Source organism: Nycticebus coucang, chromosome 22 (genome assembly GCF_027406575.1).
Source record: "Nycticebus coucang isolate mNycCou1 chromosome 22, mNycCou1.pri, whole genome shotgun sequence".
NCBI classification, from domain to species: domain Eukaryota; kingdom Metazoa; phylum Chordata; class Mammalia; order Primates; family Lorisidae; genus Nycticebus; species Nycticebus coucang.
The window spans coordinates 34,693,158-34,715,607 of NC_069801.1; the positions used below are offsets into that span (position 1 = coordinate 34,693,158).

General features: G+C 45.4%; 1 protein-coding gene across 9 annotated transcripts in view; it reads right to left on the reverse strand.

The window, feature by feature from the left end:
- Positions 1-5,522: 5,522 nt before the first annotated feature.
- Positions 5,523-22,450, reverse strand: part of SCMH1 (Scm polycomb group protein homolog 1) — a 240,805-nt gene continuing 223,877 nt past the window's right edge. For all 9 annotated transcript variants that reach the window (XM_053576002.1, XM_053575998.1, XM_053576006.1 and 6 more), the window contains 3 exons: positions 17,072-17,266; positions 8,011-8,153; positions 5,523-6,718 (listed from right to left, as the gene is read on the reverse strand). In XM_053576002.1, the coding sequence (XP_053431977.1) occupies positions 6,593-6,718; positions 8,011-8,153; positions 17,072-17,266 (464 nt within the window). In that variant the 3' untranslated portion in view covers positions 5,523-6,592. The remainder of the gene's footprint in view (positions 6,719-8,010; positions 8,154-17,071; positions 17,267-22,450) is intronic.

Sequence of the window (22,450 nt, forward strand, 5' to 3'; positions counted from 1 at the left end):
GCGAGGTCCCTCAGAAGGGATTCGAGAATTCCTTGCTCCCAGCTGCTTCTCCCAGGCCCTGGGGCTCAGCTTGGCCCAGGGCCTCCCAAGGGACTCAGGAGTGCCAAGGTTCCTGGGAGGCTCACAGATTGGCAGAGACTGGGCAGGGTGAGAGAGAGGGAGGGCACAGAGGGCCAGCAGGAAGAGGTCTGCCACCCACCCACGGCCTAGGACAGGAAAGAGGAGTCAGGCAGGTCTTGAACTAGACACAGCCTGTGGGAAAAGAGGGATTTGCCCAAAGATGGGCAGAAGTGACCAGAACTCAGGTCTCTGAGGACCCCACAATAACCTTCCAGTGGCCCCAGGGGTCCTGTCTTCCCTCCCCAGTCCACAGGCAGGGGCTCCTAGGTGTCCTCAGAGTTTCCTGCCCACCAGAAAATTATTACTGCCTGCAGGAAGCAGAGAAACCTTTTAAAGAGGCCCTTTTGGAGATGAGGCCTTAAACCAGGACTCTCAGGACTGGCCAGCGGTTCCATTGTTGCTCCTCCCTGCCTGGTGTAGAACCTAGCGTGAGAAGAGCAGTGGCTCAGAAACTTGTCAGGGCTGGGTTGGAGGGTTTTGGAGTGAAGATTTTCATGCTTTTGGCACACTGACAAAAGTACGGCCCCCTCCCCACAAAAATGGCTTTTGCATATATACGTATAATTTGAGGATGCTCACAGACCCTAAAAATTCCTAGTTTAGACCGAGTCCTCCACTTTTGGTCCACAGAGCAGAAAGGAATAGGGGTAGAACAAAGGTTAGAGATGGGGCCCTTGCACCCCCCATTCCCAGGCTGAGGAGCCTCATTCCTGAGCTGTGCACATATGTGCACACACCAGCCCCTCTACTGACCCCTACACACCTAGCTTCCAGTTTGCATGGTAGATGCCAACAGCCTGCATCTTTTCAGATGGAATCCTTGAGGCAGTCTGGGCCTGTGGACTACCATGGCTGGGGCGTGGGCATTCAAGTCAAACAGGAATAGAAGGAAAAGGGAGGCCTATGACCTTCATGTCCTGATAGCTGCTGGGGGAGCAGGGTGGGTGCCTGCTCTGAGCTCCCACAGCTCCCTGACCCCTGGCCTGCAGCTCTCTGGGCACCCCAGCAAGAACCAGGGTTATAGGAAGTGGGCGGGGCCTTCACAGCTACCTCTGTGATCTCATGAGGGTCAACAATGCCTTCTTGGCCAGTCTCAGGCAGACAGAGTTGGAGAAGGAAGGCAGGAAAATCCCCAGCTCCCTGTGAACCCTATCACCCACTGGAAGCAGATCTAGCTGCCCACCCACCTTACAGCTTGGCTGTAGGGCTTCCTTTGTCTGATAGTTTCCAGAATCCAGGGGCTGAAGACATGCTTCCTCCTTCTATAAGGTCCTGGTGGCAATGTGAGGCTTTGGGGAAAGCCTGTCAGGTGATCTCTCCTTGCCTTCCCTCAAAGCCAGGTGGGACACGACTGTGTCCATAGCTGAGTTAGGGAATGATGGCTCTGATCTCCTCCTACCCTCCTCACTTCTCCTTCAAACCTTTCTTGTCTCTGCCATCCATGAGCTTCTCTCTTAGCAACTGGACAACCAAGGCTGGAGTTGTTCTGAGAGGGTCAACTCAAGTTTTGTTGTGGTTGAGCAGTGCAAAAACAGATAGCTGGCCAGGAGAGGTGGCCTGAGGTGAAACACCTGAATACAACCTGAGGCGTTCTCCTTACTCATCTAGAGATCACCCTGCTATGGGGTGGCTGTTCTGCATGACATTTCCCAAAGTGACTTGAGTGCCAAAACTTCCCCCACTCTTCCTGGCATCTCTTTAGCTGCTGTATCACATATTTCTCTGGAGACCTTAACAGCCTTCTGTGGGCTGAATATCATCTTTCATTGTATGCACTAAATACATGTACAAAAAAGTTGTAAATACAGAAATGCATTGCAATACAATTTGTAGCATTGTAGGCTTTCTGATAATATTAGAAAGTACAGGTGCTTTGTAGGCAGCTCAGAGTGGCAAGTTCATCGGTATTGTGGGATAAGCAAGACCTGTTAATCCTCTTGCTGGATGTCTGCAACCTTACTGGCCAATTTCATTTGCTGGCACTGCAGAGAAAACCCCTGGAATTTAAGGTTATTTATGAATGTGAGGTGGGGGTTAAAGATGAGGGGCAGAGATGCTGTAGAATGCTGTTTTTCATGTTATCTGGATGGTGTGCATATGGTCATGATTTCTTTCTTTCTTTTTTGTAGAGACAGGGTCTCACTTTATGGCCCTTGGTAGAGTGCCGTGGCCTCACACAGCTCACAGCAACCTCCAACTCCTGGGCTTAAGCGATTCTCTTGCCTCAGCCTCCTGAGTAGCTGGGACTATAGGTGACCACCACAACGCCTGGCTATTTTTTGGTTGCAGTTTGGCCGGGGCCGGGTTTGAACCCGTCACCCTCGGTATATGGGGCCGGCGCCTTACCGACTGAGCCACAGGTGCCGCCCGGCCATGATTTCTAAAACCATATCAGGGCAGGTGTCTGCCTTCCTGTCTTCCCCCAGCTCCAAATCATAGTCTTTGCTAACTGCCCAAAGGAGCAGAGGGACAGGGCAGGGGAAGGAAAAATGTGGGTGAGGACAGGATGTTAAAGGAGAGCACCTCTGAGAAAGGGTGTTGCAGACACAGCTTTCACGGTCCTGGGACCCACATCACTCCTACTTCATACCACCAACTGCCCAGAGATTCACACCTGACTTCTGACAGCATCTAGCCCAGCCACCCTGGGGTATCCTTGAGACTGAGTGGCTCTGGCCCAGTGTCTGTGCTCTGGGTGCTGCTGGCCTCTGTGAGCATCTGCAGTGGCTGTGGTATTGCAGACACAAACACACAGTTCTGATGCCTGGCTGGGACTGTCCCTGGGCTGAAGGTTTAAAGCTGTGGCCATCCATGAGCTACTTTCATAGGAATGTGAGAATGAGGGAATGTGGTGGCAAGACCAGGTCCAATGACCGAGGGTGTCAGGGTAAAGAGGCTACAAAAAGCTGAGGGGTGCTAAGGGGAGCAGTGTCTGGACTCTCTTTTTCCCCATGGTTTTCCAGGTTTTAAATTTTGATGGTAAGGTGGGTGAGTTACCTTCAGGTTCTTCTAAGGAGAATGTGTGGCACTCAGTATGAGGACAGAAACAGTGATCACTTGGCCCACCAGTGCCTCACCCCAGAAAAAGATGCCAGGGAGTTCCACATAGATGTCAGTGAGGAGTGTCTGAACAATGGAGCCAGAGTGGAGGGCTGACGTGGACCACACGGCCAGCAGGCAGGGAGGAGCCAAGGATGGGGAAGGGGCAGAGGGTTCCAGAAAAATGCCTTTGGCTTCAGCCTTAGTGGAGCCTAAACTGTTACCTCTGACTGCTTCCTGTTTCCCTCCTGATCCCAGCACAAAGTCAGTATCATCTCCTCATCACAGTGTTGAGGGTGGGCACGTGAAGCTGGTCCCCCAGATGGTCTCTTGTGTGCTGCAGCACATGTGTACTGGGCCTGTTTAAGGCTACTTCAACTGCTTTTGGTGACTCTGGGTCACTATTAGAAAGGTTGGCTTTGTGGAATTATTTCAAAAATTGAGGATTTTTTTTTTAAGTAACATTCAATGCTAACCCCAGAGATTAGGGCAGTATGAATAAAGGGTTAACAAATCCCCTCCCTTCCTGTAGAACATGACTTTTGGGTACTTTTCTAGTTCTTTTTTCCTGGAAACCAAATAAAAGTGGAATCTCAGTTGTTTCAAGGCAACAGTACTTCTGTTAAAAAATGACCCCAATTGGAAATTGTCTGGACATGTACTTGTATGTATTAACTACAAACACATGCTAAAAAGCCACACTTTGGGCTTCCTACTGGCAGTGACTCAACTGGGCACTTCCTTGCAGGGACTCTGAAGTTATGCCTATTAAGGTTGCTCAAAGAAGTATTAGCTTCCTAGGGGTATGCTGTCATTAAGCCAAGGCAAACCTCACCTCTTCCTGCATGTCTCATTCCCTTGTTCCTGAGCTGTCCTGTGGGCAGCCAAAGAGAAGAGCTCCTGATGAGTGTGGGCTCTGCAAGGAATCACCTCCCCACACTGCAGAGGACTGGAGCCAGGATGGACATGCCGTCCTGCTGGCAGGCTGTTTCCTGACATCCTACAGTGTAAAAAGCAGTGCTACCGAGCCTGTGGGAGTCCTGAGTCTGAATGGTAGCTGGATCTAAAACAAAGGCCCCTGGAGGGAGTTGTAAGCAGTAGGATGTATTTGTACCCCTAATGTGTATTAGCTATGAAATTTGGGGCAAGTAATTTAAGCACCTGTAAAATTGGGGTAACAGTAGTTGTTATGAGGTTTATATGAGATAATGTGCATGAACAACTCAGCACCATAAGCCCTCAAAACAATGTTCATCAGTAACTTACATACTCCTGTGGTGCCACTTGGCTTCACAAGGCCCAACCTTGCAACCTGTCTGGCCAGCCTACCCATGCTAGTGTTACCTTCGGTTCCTGTTCTCTTGGGTGGGGAGGATCACATCCAGAAGTTCACTGTTAAGGTTCAGTAAGGCCCTCTTTGAAAGTACCCTGAATTAACAGCACAGTCTACAAGAACTCAGGGTCCAGGAGTCTGCAGAATATGGGGGCTAATTCTGGTCTGGCAGCCTTGACCCTGATGGTTCCACAGTGACTATGTGAGAACCTCACAGTGGCCAAGTAGAAAAGATGTTACTCACTGTATCAGAACAAGGCACTGGTGAGAGGTGGCAGGGCCCTCGGAAATCTCCTCATCTAAACCTCCCATAGCCAGATGGCCCCAAAGAGGGAAAATGAACCCCACCCCCTGAAGCTTCATGGCAAATACTGTGCTAGCTAGAACCTTAGCCTTGGGATCAAATGCCTAGCTTACTTTGGCACTTCTTGCCTGTGTGCCTTGAGCTTAGGTTTCCTCACCTATAAAATGAGTTTGTTGTGAAGATTAAGTGAAATAATTCTAATTCACGTAAAGCAGCTTGTGCAGCAGATAATGATAATAGTATTATCAGGTTACACTGCATGGAGCTGCTGTCTCCTGTATCTCCTTCTCCTCTTCCAAACCCTCCACCCCTACTTTATATTAAAAGGGATGTATGGCCCCGCACTTGAGTATCTGGTCCTTGGTCAGTGCAAGGGGCACAGTGTAGTCTGCATATCTCCTTACCCCTTGAGGATGAGGACGAACCAAGCCACAGAGGCCCTTGGAGTTACTGATACCAATATTGCTCTTTCCTGCTCTGGCTTTGTGTGGCTCCTGTACTCACCACTGTCTGGGTACATCACAGCAAAGCCATTTGAGGGCAGAGACTGGATTCACACACTATACTGGGGCCCCAGTGGGCATTTGGAAGCTGTACTTAGGGATTGCTGGAATTAGAAGAATTCTTAAGGATATATATGAGAAAACTAAGACCAAGAGAAGGGGAGTAACCTGCCCATTAAATGCATAGTGATTTGGTTGTCAACTGATTAAAAAGACACTAGCATCTATAATGGTTTTTATTTATAAACAAATTGACATAAAATAAGTCCGGATGGCAGCAGGAGCAGCTGAACTGCTGCCTTGCTTACAAGGAAGCATATGCACAGTGGAGTGGATGGAACTGACTCCAGCCTGGAGACCTTTCCCTCCCATCCACCTTAGGAACTTCGTAGCCTAAAATCATTGGACCCATCTTCCTCGGCAGCAATTATGGCTAGAGAAAGGAGCTATGGTGGGCAACAATATGGGGTAGAGGACTCTCATTCCCACAGATGAGGGCTGGGACTACAAAGATCCCAGTGGGGTAGGAGAGAGGCAGGTGACAGGGACCTATTCCTCTCCATACTGAGTGATGTGGTCAAGGCTTTATGTGTCCACTCCAAAGAGAAAAGGCCCTAGAGCAGTGTCCTCTGAAAGGGGGCCACGCATATACAGAAGGGGCCTCTGGGGAACCAGGCCAGAATAGTGTCCCTCCTCCTGAAACCCAGTGTCTGGTGTGAGAAGAGTATTAAATGGAGGGTTTGCCCAAGTGCCAGAAACAATAAATTAACAGTAAGAAAAGATTTTTTTTTTTTTTTCTTAAAAAAAGGTAGAGGTTTGCTCATGAATTTGGAGTCTGGGGATCTGGTAAGGTAGGAGCTGTGGGGAGATGGGGTGGCACACCAAGCCTAGGGGTGGTTCGGGGCCTGGGTGTGAGCGTCAATTTAGGGCCCTGTCTTCCAAGGTCCCAGCGTTGGCCTCATCTTCCAACACTTGGAAGGTGTTCAGTCTAAAATCCTGATGAGAGGCCAGCCAGGCTTAAGAAATAAATAGAGGGGTACCTCAGAGCCACATAGGGCTGAGAGGAAGAGCAGCGCCAGCCCTGGGCACCACACTCTCCCCTCCTCAGTCCTTCATGGAAGGACATATCGCAGTAGCTGGGGTAGCAGTGACGTCTCTGTACAGCCTCCTGGAGTCCTGAGGTGGCCCAGAACTCCACTGAGGTGCCTGAGAGGGGGTGGATGGCCCTCCTTCCTGGGAAAAGAATGCCCCCACCTGCTTGACCACTCAGTTGTTGAGTCTGCATCTCCCTGTTCAAAATTTTCCCTGCTTTAGCCGGTCAATGTGGTAAGAGAGCTTGAGTGCAGGCCCCAGCTTCAGACCCATGTACTTCATCATCATGTCACTGCGCAGCAGCAGCAAGGCCTTGCCGTCGATCTCCTAGGGGATGGAGAGTGGGAAGAAGTGGAGGGGGAGGCTCCATCAGAGACCTGGTTGCTATGACCACCCTAAGGTCTGATTAAAGGCCACCACATACAGTGCATCTTGTCAACCTGCCGTGACAGTGAAGCCTACCTGTTCTCCTGACCTTTTGCCTTTAAGCGTCCCTCCTCCTCAAGCATGTAATGCTGAACCTACCAGGTGAGGCTCTGCACACACGTTTGTACCATTTTCCTTCAGTCTCCCGCCCTCCCAAACCACTGAGGCCCACCTCAATTCCAGCTTGTCCAGGAAGCCTCCCCAGTCAGTGGACCTGTTTTTATATTGACCTTCAATTGTTATTCTGTGAGTCACTGTCTTTCCTGGGCAGCAGGGACCCCTCTGTGTGAGCTAGGCACAATGGCGGGCATGTGCTAAGCAACTGTGATGGAACAGCCCTCTCCATACATGGAGTAACTAGGAAGGTAGCAGACCTGTCCTGCTACCCAGGGACAGCACCAAGCAGCAGAAGCCACGGGGAAGCACGCTGGAGCCCCAAATCAAGAAAATGGTTACTGCAGGGGAGTCAGGAACAATTCCTGGCCATGGAGCCAAATGGTAACTTGAACAGATGATGGGGATTTATAGTGGAGAAGCAGATGATGGGGGACTGATGAGGGTGGACAGTTGGGGGTTACCTGGCAAGAGACTCTTTAATCTTGGGCTGAGGCCCCAGATTTTCACACCAAGGCAGGCAGATGGTAGAGCGAGCACTCTTGGGAAAAGAGATTGAGATCTGTCCCTGGGACTGAGTCATAAATCCAGTAGCAATGTGGTTGCATCACATCCTACATTGAAGAGTGAGCTGAACACATTGCCCAATGAGGTCTGTTTGAGACCCAAGATTCTGTTTTTAAGGTGTTTTTTTTTTTTTTTTTTTTTTTTTGAGACAGAGCCTCAAGCTGTTGCCTTGGGTAGAGTGCCGTGGCATCACGGCTCAAGTGGTTCTCCTGCCTCAACCTCCCAAGTAGCTGCGACTACAGGCGCCTGCCACAACGCCCGGCTATTTTTGGTTGCAGCCATCATTGTTGTTTGGCGGGCCCTGGCTGGATTAGAACCCGCCAACTCAGATGTATGTGGCTGGGGCCTTAGCTGCTTGAGCCATAGGCGCCGAGCCTGTTTTTAAGTTTTTATGGTGTCTCCTGTGTTTAGTTTCAAGGGACCTGGAACACATACATAGTCAATGCCCTTTAAGAGTTTATAAGTTACAGAAGTTCCAGTGAACCTGGAAGGGGTCAGGCAGGGGCACCTACGTGTTTTCGAAAGAGGTCAGCATGGGTTCCAAGTTGAGGATCAGCTTCCCGGATAAACTGCATCACGTCCTCAACTGTCCATGAAGAGGGGTCCCGGCCACTTAGTCGAGAGGCATCCTGGCTTTCCAGGTATCGGTCCAATCCTGCAGGACAGGAGGGTACCTACCATAACGATGGGGACTGGTTTATAAATCCCCACCACTCTCCTTGGCACATCTCAATGGCCTTATAGATCTGATGCTCACAGCAGTACTAGACCATGGGATCATGAGAGGAACTGGAGACAGCCTAGGGAGGAAAGAGTTTTTCTATAAAGGGAAAGTGAAGTCTGTTATTTAAGGGTAAATGTAATATTTGGAAGTAGAAGGAATTTTGCATTGAGGCTGTGATTCAGCCTGAACCCAAGACGGCAGTACCAATGTGGTAAATGGATTACTTGAATTCAGTGGATGGGCAAAATTAGAGACAAATCTTTGGCATATGGGGAGAAAAAAAGTGGAAGATAATACCCTGGATTCTTTTCTAATGCCTCTAGAACAGCTGACTTCACTACAAACTGATTTACCAAGGCAGAAAACACTTTCTGCTTGGCTTCCAGGAATCTCAATGGTAATTTAGTGGTCTGCTTAGAGCTTTTATCTCAATTGGCTCAATTATAACTCCTTCCATTCCTCCTATGGAATTTGGGATCTGTCTTTTGATCATTATCAGTCACATATCTCTTGCATGTTTTATCCCCTCTGCCTGGAATATGTCTCCTCTCCTTTCAATTTCTCCATTTCTTTGAGCTAACTTCACCTTAGCTAAGCCCCTTTGTGAAACTTCCGGTTTAATCCTGAAATAAATGGTTTCAAAAAGCATTTAGTGTATCTCTTGGTTAGAGCTTATTCTATACACATTTTCCTACTATCCCATCACACTTGTACAGGCAGCCCTCAGGTTGTGAACGATATAGGTTCTGTAGATTTGTTCTTAAGTTGAATTTGTATATAAGTTGTAACAGGAACACTTGCCTATTACCTGTAATAGCCTCCATTTGTGTGAGTCATAGGTTAGTTGGATGTTTATAACCTGGGGACTGCCTGTTATCTATTCTTCATAAAGCAACCAAAGGAACCTTTAAAAAGCAGTAATTGAATCATGTCAATATCTTCTAAAAACTTGGGGCAGCACCTGTGGCTCAAAGGAGTAGGGCGCCAGCCCCATATCCTGGAGGTGGCGGGTTCAAACCCGGCCTGGCCAAAAAAAAAAAAAAAAAACTGCTAAAGAATCTTCTAAAAACTCAATGCCATGGCCTCCTGTTGCACATGGAATGAAACCTGAACCCCCTTTCTTTCCATGCTTACCAGAAGATGGTGTACCAGTGCTAGACCATGAATCATGAGAGGCACTCACTAGCTGGCCCAACTTGGCCTCATTTCACACTCTGCACTCCTCCCCATATGCCAAACTCTTACCTCACTCACACACTACAGACATAATAGCCTTCTCTCTGCTTCCGGAACAGGCCAACCTTTTATTCTTTGACTTGCAATTTCCTGTCTGAAATGCTCTTTTTCCAGATCTTTTCATGCCTGACTCTTTCTCAACATTATCATCTCCAATATCAATTCCTCAGGGGAGCCTTCCCTGATCTCCTAGTAAAAGTACTCAATTATCCACATAGTCATTCTCAATCCAATTACCCTAGTTTTATTTTATCCACAGTACTTATCATTAAGGTAATTTCATTACTCACTTATTTTATATCTATAATCTTCTCCCAATAGAATGTAAGCTCTATTTTGTTCCCTGCTATGTCCCTCACATATAAAAGAGTGCCTGATCTGTCACAGTAGATGCCCAAACACATTTGGTAGATAAATGAATGATCATATAAAAGCTACTTCTGTATTTTTCTATCTCCCCAACAAGACTATGTTTCTATTGAGGCAAAGTCTTTGCCTTGCTTATGCCTACATCCTCAGCATCAGGAGATGCCCTATAACACAACTACCAAGTGGCAGAGATAAAACACACCTGTGAAAGCAGAAGGCTCTATTCTCTGTCTCCTACAAAGGCTAACAATCTCCTACTGTTTTCCTTCCTTCTGGGTCCCAGGTCTAAAACTTAAAGTGTATTTTGCCTGGCCCAGCTCTCCGGGGAAGAGATTCTACCATATTATCTTTCGAGCTTATAGTTGGGCACTGACCAGACTGGGGGGGAAGTGTGTTAGACTAGTAAGCAGGGGCTGTTTGGACTAAAGCCACAGAAATCCCAATAGCTTTTTAGAGATATTAATATATAGGAAGTTGAAGGTGGCTGTGTGAGCCAGGCACTTTTCCCTACCCTAAAAGTTCACTGTGATGCTAAGAGAAAAGCCAACTGCAGAGACTCTGGAGAGCAGAGACAAGACATGGGAAGAGAATGTATATGCATGACTGTGTACTTGGACCTTCTTAGCTAATTCCTCTACTTAGGGGCTAGGAATCAACACACACACACACACGCGCGCGCACACACGCGCATGTGCAATATATTTAAACACACACAATAGTATTATATTTAAACACACACACAGGAACTATGCTGTCAACTGAATATATATTACCCTAAAATTCTTTCGTTTTTTTTTTAGAGACAGAGTCTCACTTTATCGCCCTCGGTAGAATGCCATGGCGTCACAGCTCACAGCAACCTCCTGGGCTTAGGCAATTCTCTTGCCTCAGCCTCCCAAGTAGCTGAGACTACAGGCGCCCGCTACAATGCCTGGCTAATTTTTTTGTTGTTGTTGCAGTTTGACTGGGGCCAGGTTCGAACCTGCCACCCTTGGTATACGGGCCCGGCGCCCTACCCACTTTGCCGTCCATACCCTAAAATTTTTATGCTGAAATCCCCAGAGTGACAGTATTAGGAGGTAGGACCTTTGAGTAGAGTACCCATAAATTAGATTAGTCTTAGTAAAAGAGGCCTGAGAGAGGTCCCTTGCCCCTTTGGCCACGTGAGGTTACCTTAAGAAGATGGCCATCCATGAACCAGAAAGCAAGTCATCATTAGACACCAAATCTGTTGATACCTTGACCTTGGACTTCCCAGCCCCCAGAACTGTCAGAAACAAGTTTCTGTTGTTTATATGCCATTCAGTTCATGGTATTTATACAGCAGCCCAAATGGACTAAGGCAATTCATATACATAATATATTTATGTGTTTGTCTTTCCTACTCCCATTAGAATATAAACCCCATGAGTGAAGGCAGGTGAGAAGTAGCTAATTTATATGGTGGTCAGGAGAGACATATCTGAAATGATGACATGTGAGCAAAGGATTCTTCTTGAGGCAGAAGAATGAATGGCTTGCTGATGGTGTAGCAGGAAGGCCAAAGGGTCAGAGCAGAGTGATTGAAGGAGAAAGTGGTATGAAATAAGATCCAAGAGGCATATTTGTGTGTGTTGAGTGGCAGCTGGTTACAGATAATAGAGGACCCTGCAAGCCACTGAAAACCATTGGCTTTTCTGAGTGAATAGGCAGATTTTGAGCAGAAGAATGACATGAATCAATTTATAATTTTTAACACTCTTACAGTGTTGACAATAGGCTTTAGAAGGACAAGGATAGAAGCAAGGGAGACCAATTAAGGAGGCTCTTATAATAATCTAGGCAAGAGACAACTGAGGCATGCCCCAGGGTGGGAGTGGTGAAAAATCCCTGATATATGAATTGTAGTCTAGAAATTATAAAGAATCCCCACCATTCTTAGCTCATCTGACCTTTAAAATAGTTCTTGAAGGAGACATTATCACCATCTACAGTTTAGAGAGGAGAGAACTGAGGGAACCAGAGAGGTGAAGTGACTTGCCTGGTCTCTGTCTTCTATTCCTATTTCTGTAGACAGTCTATCCCAGGGTTCTCCCCACTATCTCTCAACGTGTACAGCTAGTGGATGCTCTTCAAGGGGAGATGACTGCCTTAGTCTGAGAAGATTAAGGCAGGGGGCGCATACAGATAAGAGGCCAACTGGTAAGCTCACGCCTAACCATCCCCAATTAGTGAAACTAGAATGGAGATAGACACCTAAGTTCTTTGAGAAACCTAGGGCCAACCAAATAGAATCCTCTTACAGCCACATAAGGTTCTTCAGGGTCAAAAGAGATTTAGACCATGACCAGACAGGCAGACTCATGAGGTATTCTAAAGGAAGGGTAAAGATGTCCAGGAGACAACAGTGCCATGAGAGGCAACCTATTGTGAAGTACTCCTATCAGAAACAGCACCTTGGGGAAGATAACAATAACGGTAACTCTTGTCATGCCTGGGATGACTTAGTTCCCAAAATGACTCCAGATCCCTTCTTTTGATTCTTTTAACAGTCCTGTGGAAAGACCTTGTTAGTATTACTATCTCCATTTTGCCTATGAGGAAGGCCTGAGAGGTGAGATGACTCACCCAAGTCCAAGGCAAGGGAGCTGTAGCCAGAATCCGCTCTCAGCTCTATCTCTACTTGAGAGCTTTTGCTTTGCTGGGATTAGAATGGGGGAAAGGGTGTCACAGTCTTTTTCCTGTGTCAGTCTTCAAGATAGCTTTCTCCTCACTGAGGCCACTTCTTTTCATTGAGGCTTTGCTAATAGTTTTCTTATTCTTTCATATCTCACACACCCCTGGGCTGGGGGAGGGCAGAAGAGGGGTGCAGGGGTGATAATATCCTTGATCCTCACTGCTGCTTCCAGATCATCCTCCTTTGAAAGCTCATGTTTTTGTGAGGCGGATCATGTACTACCCCCTGCCAACTGCTCTTCCTGGTCACTATTATCTATATATCTCTGGGTTTCTAGCCCTTGTTAAATTAAGATTTTTTAGATCTTAGATCATCACTTTCTGTTCCACACCAATTCCTACCATAATTCTCAGGAGCAATCTATTCACCTATCATGCCTCCAGGGACTTTTATCTCCACTCTACTTCAAATACCTACTGCCAGGCAGGGCACAACAGCACATGCCTGTGAGCTTTCCTAGCACTCTGGGAGGCTGAAGTGGGTGGCTTGCCTGAGCTCAGGAGCTCGAGACCAGCCTGAGTAAGAGTGAGACACCATCTCTACCAAAAACAGAAAAGACTAGCCAGGCATGATGGTGCCTGTAGTCTTAGCTACTCAGGAGACTGAGGCAAAGGGATTGCTTCAGCCCAAGAGTTTGAGGTTGCTGTAGGACACCATGGTACTCTACCCTGGGCACAGAGTGAGACTCTGCTTAAAAAAACAAAACCCCCAAAACCAACCCCCTCCATCCCTGAAATACCTACTGCTAAGACCACTATCTGGTTCTGGCTGTCATTTGAAACAAATGTACTTCAGAATTTTATTTATTTATTTTTTTTTTAATTTTTTTTTGTTGTATTTTTTCTTTCTTTCTTTCTTTTTTTTTTTTTTATTAAATCATAACTGTATACCTACTTCAGAATTTTAAACAGTCCATTATCTGACCCCCAACCTCCCATCTTCCCAACTCTCTTGGGACTTATATACACTATAATCATTATATCACAAAGTTCCCCCATCCTTCAGCCGTGCATTCTTGCCACCCTGCCTTTCCAGATCCAGTGGTTGATGACTTAAAAAACTGCTGTCCCTCCATATTTCTTTACATACTCTCCCACTACCTCTTCCCTTGCCCTACTACATCAGCAAAAACCTCTTTATTCTCAAACTGTCTTTTCTTACCCTAATACTAGGTCTGTAAGAACCACAGACAAAACCATAGCTCTTGTAACTGGTCTCTAAGTGTAGCTGGGCCCCTAATGTTTCCTGCAAATTATCTCCTTGATCCATTATTCTCCTGTCCAATCTTTCAGCACTCCTCTTTTCCTACTCAGCCCTTTCTCTATTCACTGATAGACACACTCATTCTTCCCTCCTGTTTCAGAGAAGGTATGCCTCCTTCTGGCTTAAGACTGACCCATCTGTCTATACCCTTGATCCCTCTGATCCCTATTTCTTCCCACCACTCCCAAGAACTTACTTTCTCCTCTTTTCTATATTCTTACATTTTTTTTAGGGCACTATTAAAATTTGATTTAAGTATTTCTTTGGGGAAGCAGACACCACACTTCTACTCAATGAAGAGAGACCTTTGTACAGTAGCCTTTTGTTTTTTATATCTATTATGCCATGAATTCATAGGGAACAGGTTCTGGCACCTTATGCCCCTTTGCACTGGTTCTCCTGTGTGCTCTGCAGTACACCTATTCTGCCATGAATTTATAGGGAACAGGTTCCAGCAGCTTAGGATCCTTTCCATTGGTTTCTACAGAGAGGGCTTCTCTGGGGGGAGCAGGCTGGTCTGGTGCTTCAGTTTAACACAGGTACCTTTCTTTCTTTGGCTTCCTTCTTTTTCTGATCTTTTTTTTTTTTTTACGTTTTTAGGAAGCTATCTTGGCTCTTAGAGTGCTTAATATTCTCAATTCTTGGCAAGAATCTTGCCCTTTACTTGTTTATAACCATGCCAACAGCATGCTGAGTAACACTGTAGACACTTCTAGTTTTGCCATGGTAACGTTTGTGTGGCATGTTTTTTTGAACAGAACCCATTCCCCTTGATGTCTACAGTATCACCTTCCTTGTATAATCACAAGTATGTGGCCAAAGGAACAATTCCATGTTTTCTAAAAGGTCTAGAGAACATATATCAGGTGCTTCTCCTCTTTCCCCTTTAGTTCATCATTTTGGTGAATTACTGGGAAGATGGCATCTCTAGCTCACTCACATCCCTGGGTAGAGTGCAGGGGCATCAGCCTAGCTCACGGCAACCTGAAATTCCTGGGTCCAAGCAATCCTCTTGCCTCAGCCTACTGAGTAACTGGGACTACAGGTGCCCACCATAATGCCTGGCTAATTTTCTATTTTAGTAGAGATGGGGTCTCACTCTTGCTCAGGCTGGTCTTGAACTCATGAGCTCAAGTAATCCACCCACCTTGGCCTCCCAGAGTGTTAGGATTGCAGGCATGAGCTACCACACCCAGCCCTATATTCTTAATTTCTTCTTTCTAGAAGGGTCAAGTTGTCTGCTGACAAACATGCCCAAAGTGCTCTCACTCTAAGACTTCCACTGACTGAACAGTGCCTCTCAACACTATCTTTCTTTTTTTCTCATCAAACTTCCCTTAATATTCTCACCCACTGCAGTTTGCCCTCACTACCCTCTACTTCTACTGAAGTTGCTCTTGCTAAGATCAATAGTTAACCCACTAATTCCAGTCCAAGAGATAGTTCCCAGTGTCTATTTTTACTGGAACTTTTTTGTGCTGTTCTCATTTCAAATGCTCCCTGTACCTCTGGCCCTCACAAATGTCACAGTCCTTGTTTCCTCTCATTGTGAATGTCCCCTGGTCTCCTTGGTAGGCTCCTCTTCTATTCCTTTCTCCTGAACTTTGCTGGTCTCCAAGACCTCAATCTTTGGTCAATTGTTCTTTTTTATTCAACACATACTTCTGAGAATTAGGTATCATACACCCTACATTTTTAGCTACTATCTGTTTGTTTTTTTTTTTAAATTATGTCAGAATGTTATAGGGGTACAGATGTTTTAGTTACATGCATTACTTTTCTAACACTCTGAACCAAGGTTATAATTGTGTTCATCTCCCTGATAATGTGCATGTGCATTGTGCCCATTAGGCATGAACTGACCCTTCTCTTCCTCCTATCTGCATATTGATAACTACCAAATATTCAGCTTCAACTCAGTTCTCTTCCCAGAGAATCAGACCCCGAAAGCTACTGCCTACTGGATATCACCTGGGTGAACACGGGGAGCTCCCTTAGCTTCCTTGTCTTCTGTGTTTGGTTCCCTATCTTGGTGAGTGGCATCACCATCTATTCAGACACCACATCTAGAAATCACAGCTCACAGCAACCTCCAACTCTTGGGCTTAAGTGATTCTCTTGCCTCAGCCTCCCAAGTAGCTGGGATTATAGGCACCTGCCACGCACCCGGCTATTTTTTTTTTTTGTAGTTATTGTCATTGTTGTTTAGTAGGCCTGGGCTGGGTTTGAACCCGCCAGCCCCAGTGTATGTGGCTGCGCCCTAGCTGCTGAGCTACAGGTGCTGAGCCACCACATCTGGAAATCTAGGAGACATTCCTCACTCACATCTTCCTCACGATTCTCAAATTTGTACCTTGTGAACAGTTTTCGAATCCATTTTCTTTGCTCCAAACCTTCTACCTTGCCTTAATCCAGGCCTGTGTCACTTCTGGCCTGGACCACCTAGTAACCTCCTAATGGTTTCCCGTAGTCTTGTCTCTCTCAAATCCACACTCAACACAGCAGTGAATGATCTATTCATATCACAACATGTTCATGTCATACCTCTAATTAAAAGCCTTCAGTAGCTTCACATTGCTTATAAATCAACTCCAAACTCTTAAGGTCTTCTATGACATAGCCCTCTGCCTTTCTGCTTTTCTCTTTAAAATCTCAGTATTACACATTATGTTTTAGCAATTCCAAACTGCATGGAATTCCTGTTACAATCTGTGCTATATGTATCCCTTTGCCCATATTCATGTTGTCCCTCTTCCTAAAAAATTCTTTTTCCTCTACCACTCCTGATATGACTGTTTATACAGTGTCAGACAAATTGTCACTTCCCCAAGGAAGATTCCCTTGAGCACTAAGTTTCCCTTCTTGCTATTTTCATACTACTCACAACTTATCTCCATCACTGCACTCAGGACAGTGTTTTCAATGATCTACTTAAGTGTTTGTCTCTCCCATAACACCTGAGGACAAAAAAATGACTGATTTTTACATCTCCATACCAAACCCAGATGGTGTTCAAATAAATGGCTAATGGATGGATAAATGAATCTCTCTTTGGCCCTTTTGGCTCTTTGTTTCTATTATTCTCAAGCCAATCCAAGATCTCCAGTAAACTCCCAGGTGCTTACCAGGTATGCTAAGCTCAGCCTCCAATTCCATTACTAGGCAGGGGACAACAGAGGTAGATCCTCTCGCCTCCCAGAGCTCAGGAAGGAAAGGAGACAAAGAGTAAGGAAGGACAGGAGGGCCAGAACTCTGATAAGCTTACCCTTGGAGCACAGTCTGCGCACTGCTGAGGCTGTGCTCAGCGGGAGGCCACAGGACGGCAGCAAGGGCTGGTACCCAGGAGTTCGATGATTTTGAGAGGTGCTGACAAGGTTGGTAGGATTCAAGGTAGAGTCCATTGAGTCCGAGTGTGGCTCTAAGGACCGGGCTAGACTATTCCCCAGGAAAAAGGATTTACCTAAAAAGCAATAAAATAAGAGTTATAGATTGGAAGGACTGCCAGGGTGCTGGCTCCCTGGTACCTGTATGAGTGGAGTAATAGACAGAAAAATAGAAAGCCCTGGGCTGGAACTCAGAAGGCCTGTGTACCAGTCATGGCTCTGGTTCTCACTAGGCGGTGTTAGTAAAGTTCAATGCCACTCCCTAGACTTTGATCTCCTTAGAGACTCCTTCTCTTAATTAGATGGTCTTTGAGGTTTCTCCTGGTCTGGATGCTCTATCTCTTTTCTGAAAAAGGGAAACCTTTAAAAAATGGAGCTATTTGGGCGGTACCTGTGGCTCAGTGAGTAGGGTGCTAGCCCCATATACCAAGGATGGTGGGTTCAAACCTGGCCCTGGCCAAACTGCAACAAAAAATAGCCAGGCATTGTGGTGGGCGCCTGTAGTCCCAGCTACTCGGGAGGCTGAGGCAAAAGAATTGCCTATGCCCAAGAGCTGGAGGTTGCTGTGAGCTGTGATGCCACAGCACTCTACCGAGGGTGGCAGAGTGAGACTCTGTCTCTAAAAAAAAAAAAAAAAAAAAAAAAAAAATGGAGTTATTCAAGAATGGAAGAGACTGCCTTTTACACAAGATGGTAGAGCAGGGAATGGAGGTGTTAGAGAAGAAATATGTTTGCTTAGATATACTTTAGAAGCTTAGAGGCATTTTAGAAAACTTAGAGGTATTTTAGAAGCTGATCCTCTGCTCCAGCAGCAGGACATCTCAGAAATGCTTCTTGATGCCTGGTTAAAGGCTTGCAGGCAAAGGATCTGCTCCTACATTCCCACCCTCCTTTTGTATTACATTTTCCCTTTTCTACAAAAACATTTAAAGAAAGCTGGGGTTGTATAGTGGTACATGAAGGCCAGAGTCAGTATTTTAATCTGACTTTGCCACTGAGCAGAGCACTTTTTTGAGAACTCCAGTCTCCTCATCTGTAACATGGGACGCTCCTTTCTTCCCAGGGGCTTATGAATATCAGAAGAGAATGCCCATGAAAGCCTTTGTAAAGAGAATCTCATCCTGATGTTTCTAACCAAGCCCATAGCCCACACTGGGCATCAGTGCTCAAACACTGAACCTGAAGCAAACTGCCTTTCATGATTGGGTTCTACCAAAACCAAGTCAGTTCCTTAGCTCTGGCCACAATATTCTCTGCTTGTGGGAGGTGTCTTGGTAGTGGACCATAATATTGTCCTTTGTGATTTTTCTTAGTGATCAGGTGTTTAGATAATACTTGGGATTCATTCAGAGCTGCTGATGAACACTAAATTCAAGCACACTGTCTGGCATGCAATAAGACCTCAGTGGTGGGCGGCACGTGTGGCTCAAAGGAGTAGGGCATTGGCCCCATATACTGGAGGTGGCGGGTTCAAACCCGGCCCTGGCCAAAAAAAAAAAAAAAAAAAAAAAAGACCTCAGTGGCAAGATGGTTTAGGATTTTAGAAATACTTTCTAATACTCACCTAAAATTGTCTGGCAACCATAGGCTCAAAGTCAAACCTAGTTATTCACTCATTATCACAGGAAGGTTAATTGCTGAAACCCTTTCTTAGAGGGCTCTGTAAAGAGAATTCTCTGAAGCTTCATAATAGCTACATCGTATCCCTCTCCCCTTTGGCAGATGAGGTTTCTGATTCCTACTTTCCAGGAAAGATGACTGTAACAGTGTTCTACTTTGAGACATGAATAGGAACCCAATCCAGGAGGCAGGAGAGCTAGGTTGGTCTCCTGCCCTTATATTTGTGATCCTAGACATGTAGCTCTTCTTCTCTGAGCACCAGTTTCCTTATCTATAAAGATGGGGGATAAATCACCCTTTTTCGTACTGAGAACAGCAAATGAAGAAATGAGAAAATGAAATGGGACAAATTTTATGAATGTGAGGAATTATTTTGTTTTCCAAAGGTGAAGTGACAGACCTAAACTCTCTGTGATAATTAAAGATTTTACACATTTTCTGCATTTATCAGCAGAGTAACCCTTCTAGCCCTCATTTTACTCAGCTAAGGCTGGGGATAGTACTGCCAGCCTCACAGGAGCTAAAAGACTGAAGAATAATTATGACAATATCAGAATTATCATAGGGGCTCACCAGATGCTGATGCAAATCAGTAGGTGTTTCTTCCTCTTAGCAATGCTAAGAATGCTGAGATTGGATTCTGAGTTGAGGGGTTTGAAAATCTGGACTGGTGGCACCTAGACTAGGCAAGGTCATTAAATCTTATCCTAATGAGATGTTACTAGAAAAATGAATCATTATGCTCCAAAGCTCTAAGAGGTCCTAGGCCTCTTAAGGCTGATCAGTTGAGGTTGTCTTTGGTAGGACAATACTATGATGGAAGACTACAACACCTGTGAACTGTACCCCACAGAACTTTGGGGGCCCTCCACAGGGAGTCAAACTGAACAGGGCTCTGGGCTTCATCCCAGCTTCTATCAAAACAGCTCTGGTTTTAACTTTTACTTGAAGTTTCATATAATCTTACCTTTGTATGTATGTATATATGTATGTATGTATGTGTGTGTATATATATAAAAGAGTTCTACTGCTAAAACAAAACAAATTGTGAAACCAATGGCCCATGATGGGGCTGGAAGACTTGAGTTCTATTTCTGGCATGATCATTTGGTCAATCATCACTGCCTTTTTCTAGGATTCAGTTAGCCCATCTATAAAATGGAGATGAAAAATAGTTAACTGTCCAGCGCAGTAGCTTACACCTGTAATACTAGCTTTCGGGGAGGCCGAGGTGGGTGGATTGCTTGAGCTCACAGGTTCAAGACTACCCTGAGTAAGGGCCAGATCCTGCCTCTAAAAATAGCTGGGTGTTATGGGCTCTTATAGACCCAGCTACTAGGGAGGCTGAGGCAAGAGGATTTCTTAAGCCCAAGAGTTCGAGGTTGCTGTGAGCTATGATGCCATGGCACTCTACCGAGTGTGACAGAGCATAAACACGCACACACACACACACACACACACACACACACACACACACACACACAAAGAAAAGAAAGGAAATCCTTAACTGGCCTACTGGCCTCAGCCTTCAGGTGCTTACTACAGGCTGTGTTCTTTTAAAAACAAAAAAAGAAAAACCCTTAACTTCCTAGGGTTGATATAAATTAAATTTTCTGCTGAGCTATAGTCCCAGCTACTTAGAAGGCTGGGACTGGAGGACTGCTTGAGCCCAGGAGTTTGGAGGTTACAGTGGGCTATGATGATGCCATGGTACTCCAGCCTAAGTGACAAGAGATCCAGTCTAAAAAAAAAAAAAAATTTGTGTGTAGATATATGTTGAGCACCCTTTGTGTAAGAGCCACTATTTAGGTATGGCATATGCAGAGGTAAACAGATAAGAAGCAGTTCTTCTCACAGTATGGCATTGCAGAGTTGACCTTAATAGCTAGAGTTCTCAGTGGTGGATGATCAGAACAGTGGTGAGGAGACTCAAGATCACGGCAAAGGAGAAAGGGCGGGGGAGGGTATAGTGTAAAGAAAAGTCAAGAGAGATAAATATCCTAAGATAAGTCATGGGAAAGAAGAGGGCTAGAGGTATATTTATTATTTTGGAATTCAGAGAGTAGAATAGGGGAGTAGGAGTTATAAAAAGGCAGATTTTAGATCATAATCAAGGGCATTTTAGCAATCAGAACTGTCTAACAATAAAATCAATTGCCAAAGGTGATAGCATGTCATTAGCAGTATTTAAGCAGAGGTCAGATGCCCACACTCATCTGTTGGGCTAGCCACTAATCATCTATAGAGCACTTTCTACTTCTAAGATTCAAAGAGTCCACGTTAATAACCAAGCTTTTCCCTTCATGGGGGTGAAACAAGGAATTAGAGCTGTAGGCCTATGAAAATTCTTGTGTCAGTACAGGACCCAGAGATACTAGCAGAGTCCTTGTACATGCTTAAGTCACTCCCATGTTAAAAAACAAAGTCCTCTCTGAATCACATCCTCTACTACCCTTTCATTCAACAAATATTATTAAATACTTAACCATGTTGACAGTTAGCAAGATGGATACTGACAACGATGAAAAAGATATTGTCCTTACCCTCATGGAAATTTAGCCTAGTATAGAAAATGACAAAATACAGGTAGATAAAAAAATGAGAAACTATCATAAATATTATAAAGGAAAGAAATAGGGTATTAAGACAGACAGTAACAAGGAAATCTCTTACAGATGGGGTGAGCCTGGGATGTTTAAGCTGTGTTCTGAAGAACACAGCTGAAAGGCAGACAATGTGCTTCAATTAATTATGAACATTTCAGTTAGCTTAAAACTCTGACATTGGGTGGCACCTGTGGCTCAAAGGAGTAGGGCACCAGCCCTATATGCTGGAGGTGGTGGGTTCAAGCCTGGCCCTGGCCAAAAACTGCAAAAAACAACAAACAACAACAACAAAAACACCTCTGACATTTCTATGAGAAAACCTATGTGGGGATAAGTGGGTATTCTAAGCGAGTTCATAGTTTTTATTTGATTTTAATCACTGTAAATTTTGGGCTTTTTGGCAGGACAACCACTTTATAATTAACCCAGAAGATCTGAATTACAATGAGAAAGAAAGGCACACAGAACTCATTGTCATAGCAAACACTTTCACTAGCAGAGAAGAACAAGGGAAATCCCAAAACAGCAGACCCCAAGTTTAATGCTGGGTGGATTTTGTTTTTGCAGTTTGGGCTGGGGTTGGGCTTGAACTCACCACCCCTGGTATATGGGGCCAGTGCCCTACTCCTTGAGCCACAGGTGCCACCCCCTGGGTGGATTTCAATTATAGCTAAAATTAGTAGTCACTAGGACCAACAACATCAATATAATCTCTTGCCCAATATTGTCAATTTTTCAGAAAGCGAGAAGGAGCTCTTCCTTAGTCTTCAGAAGCCTGGTACTGGATCTAGTCATGTGTGTAGTTCTGAAAAAGGGACTATGCTCTGACCTTGCCTCCCCCAGGAATCCTCCCCTGACCTCTTCTTTTACCTTACTCTGGCTCATCACACCTGGCTGGCCAGAGTACCTCTGCTCCCTGCTCTTACCACTCACATGTTCTCACATCTCTTTCTCTTTCAGCTCTTTGAGCACAGTGATGAAGTCTGTTTCATCTCTGTCTCTCCAGAGCCCAGTATAGAATCTGGCACAAAGAAA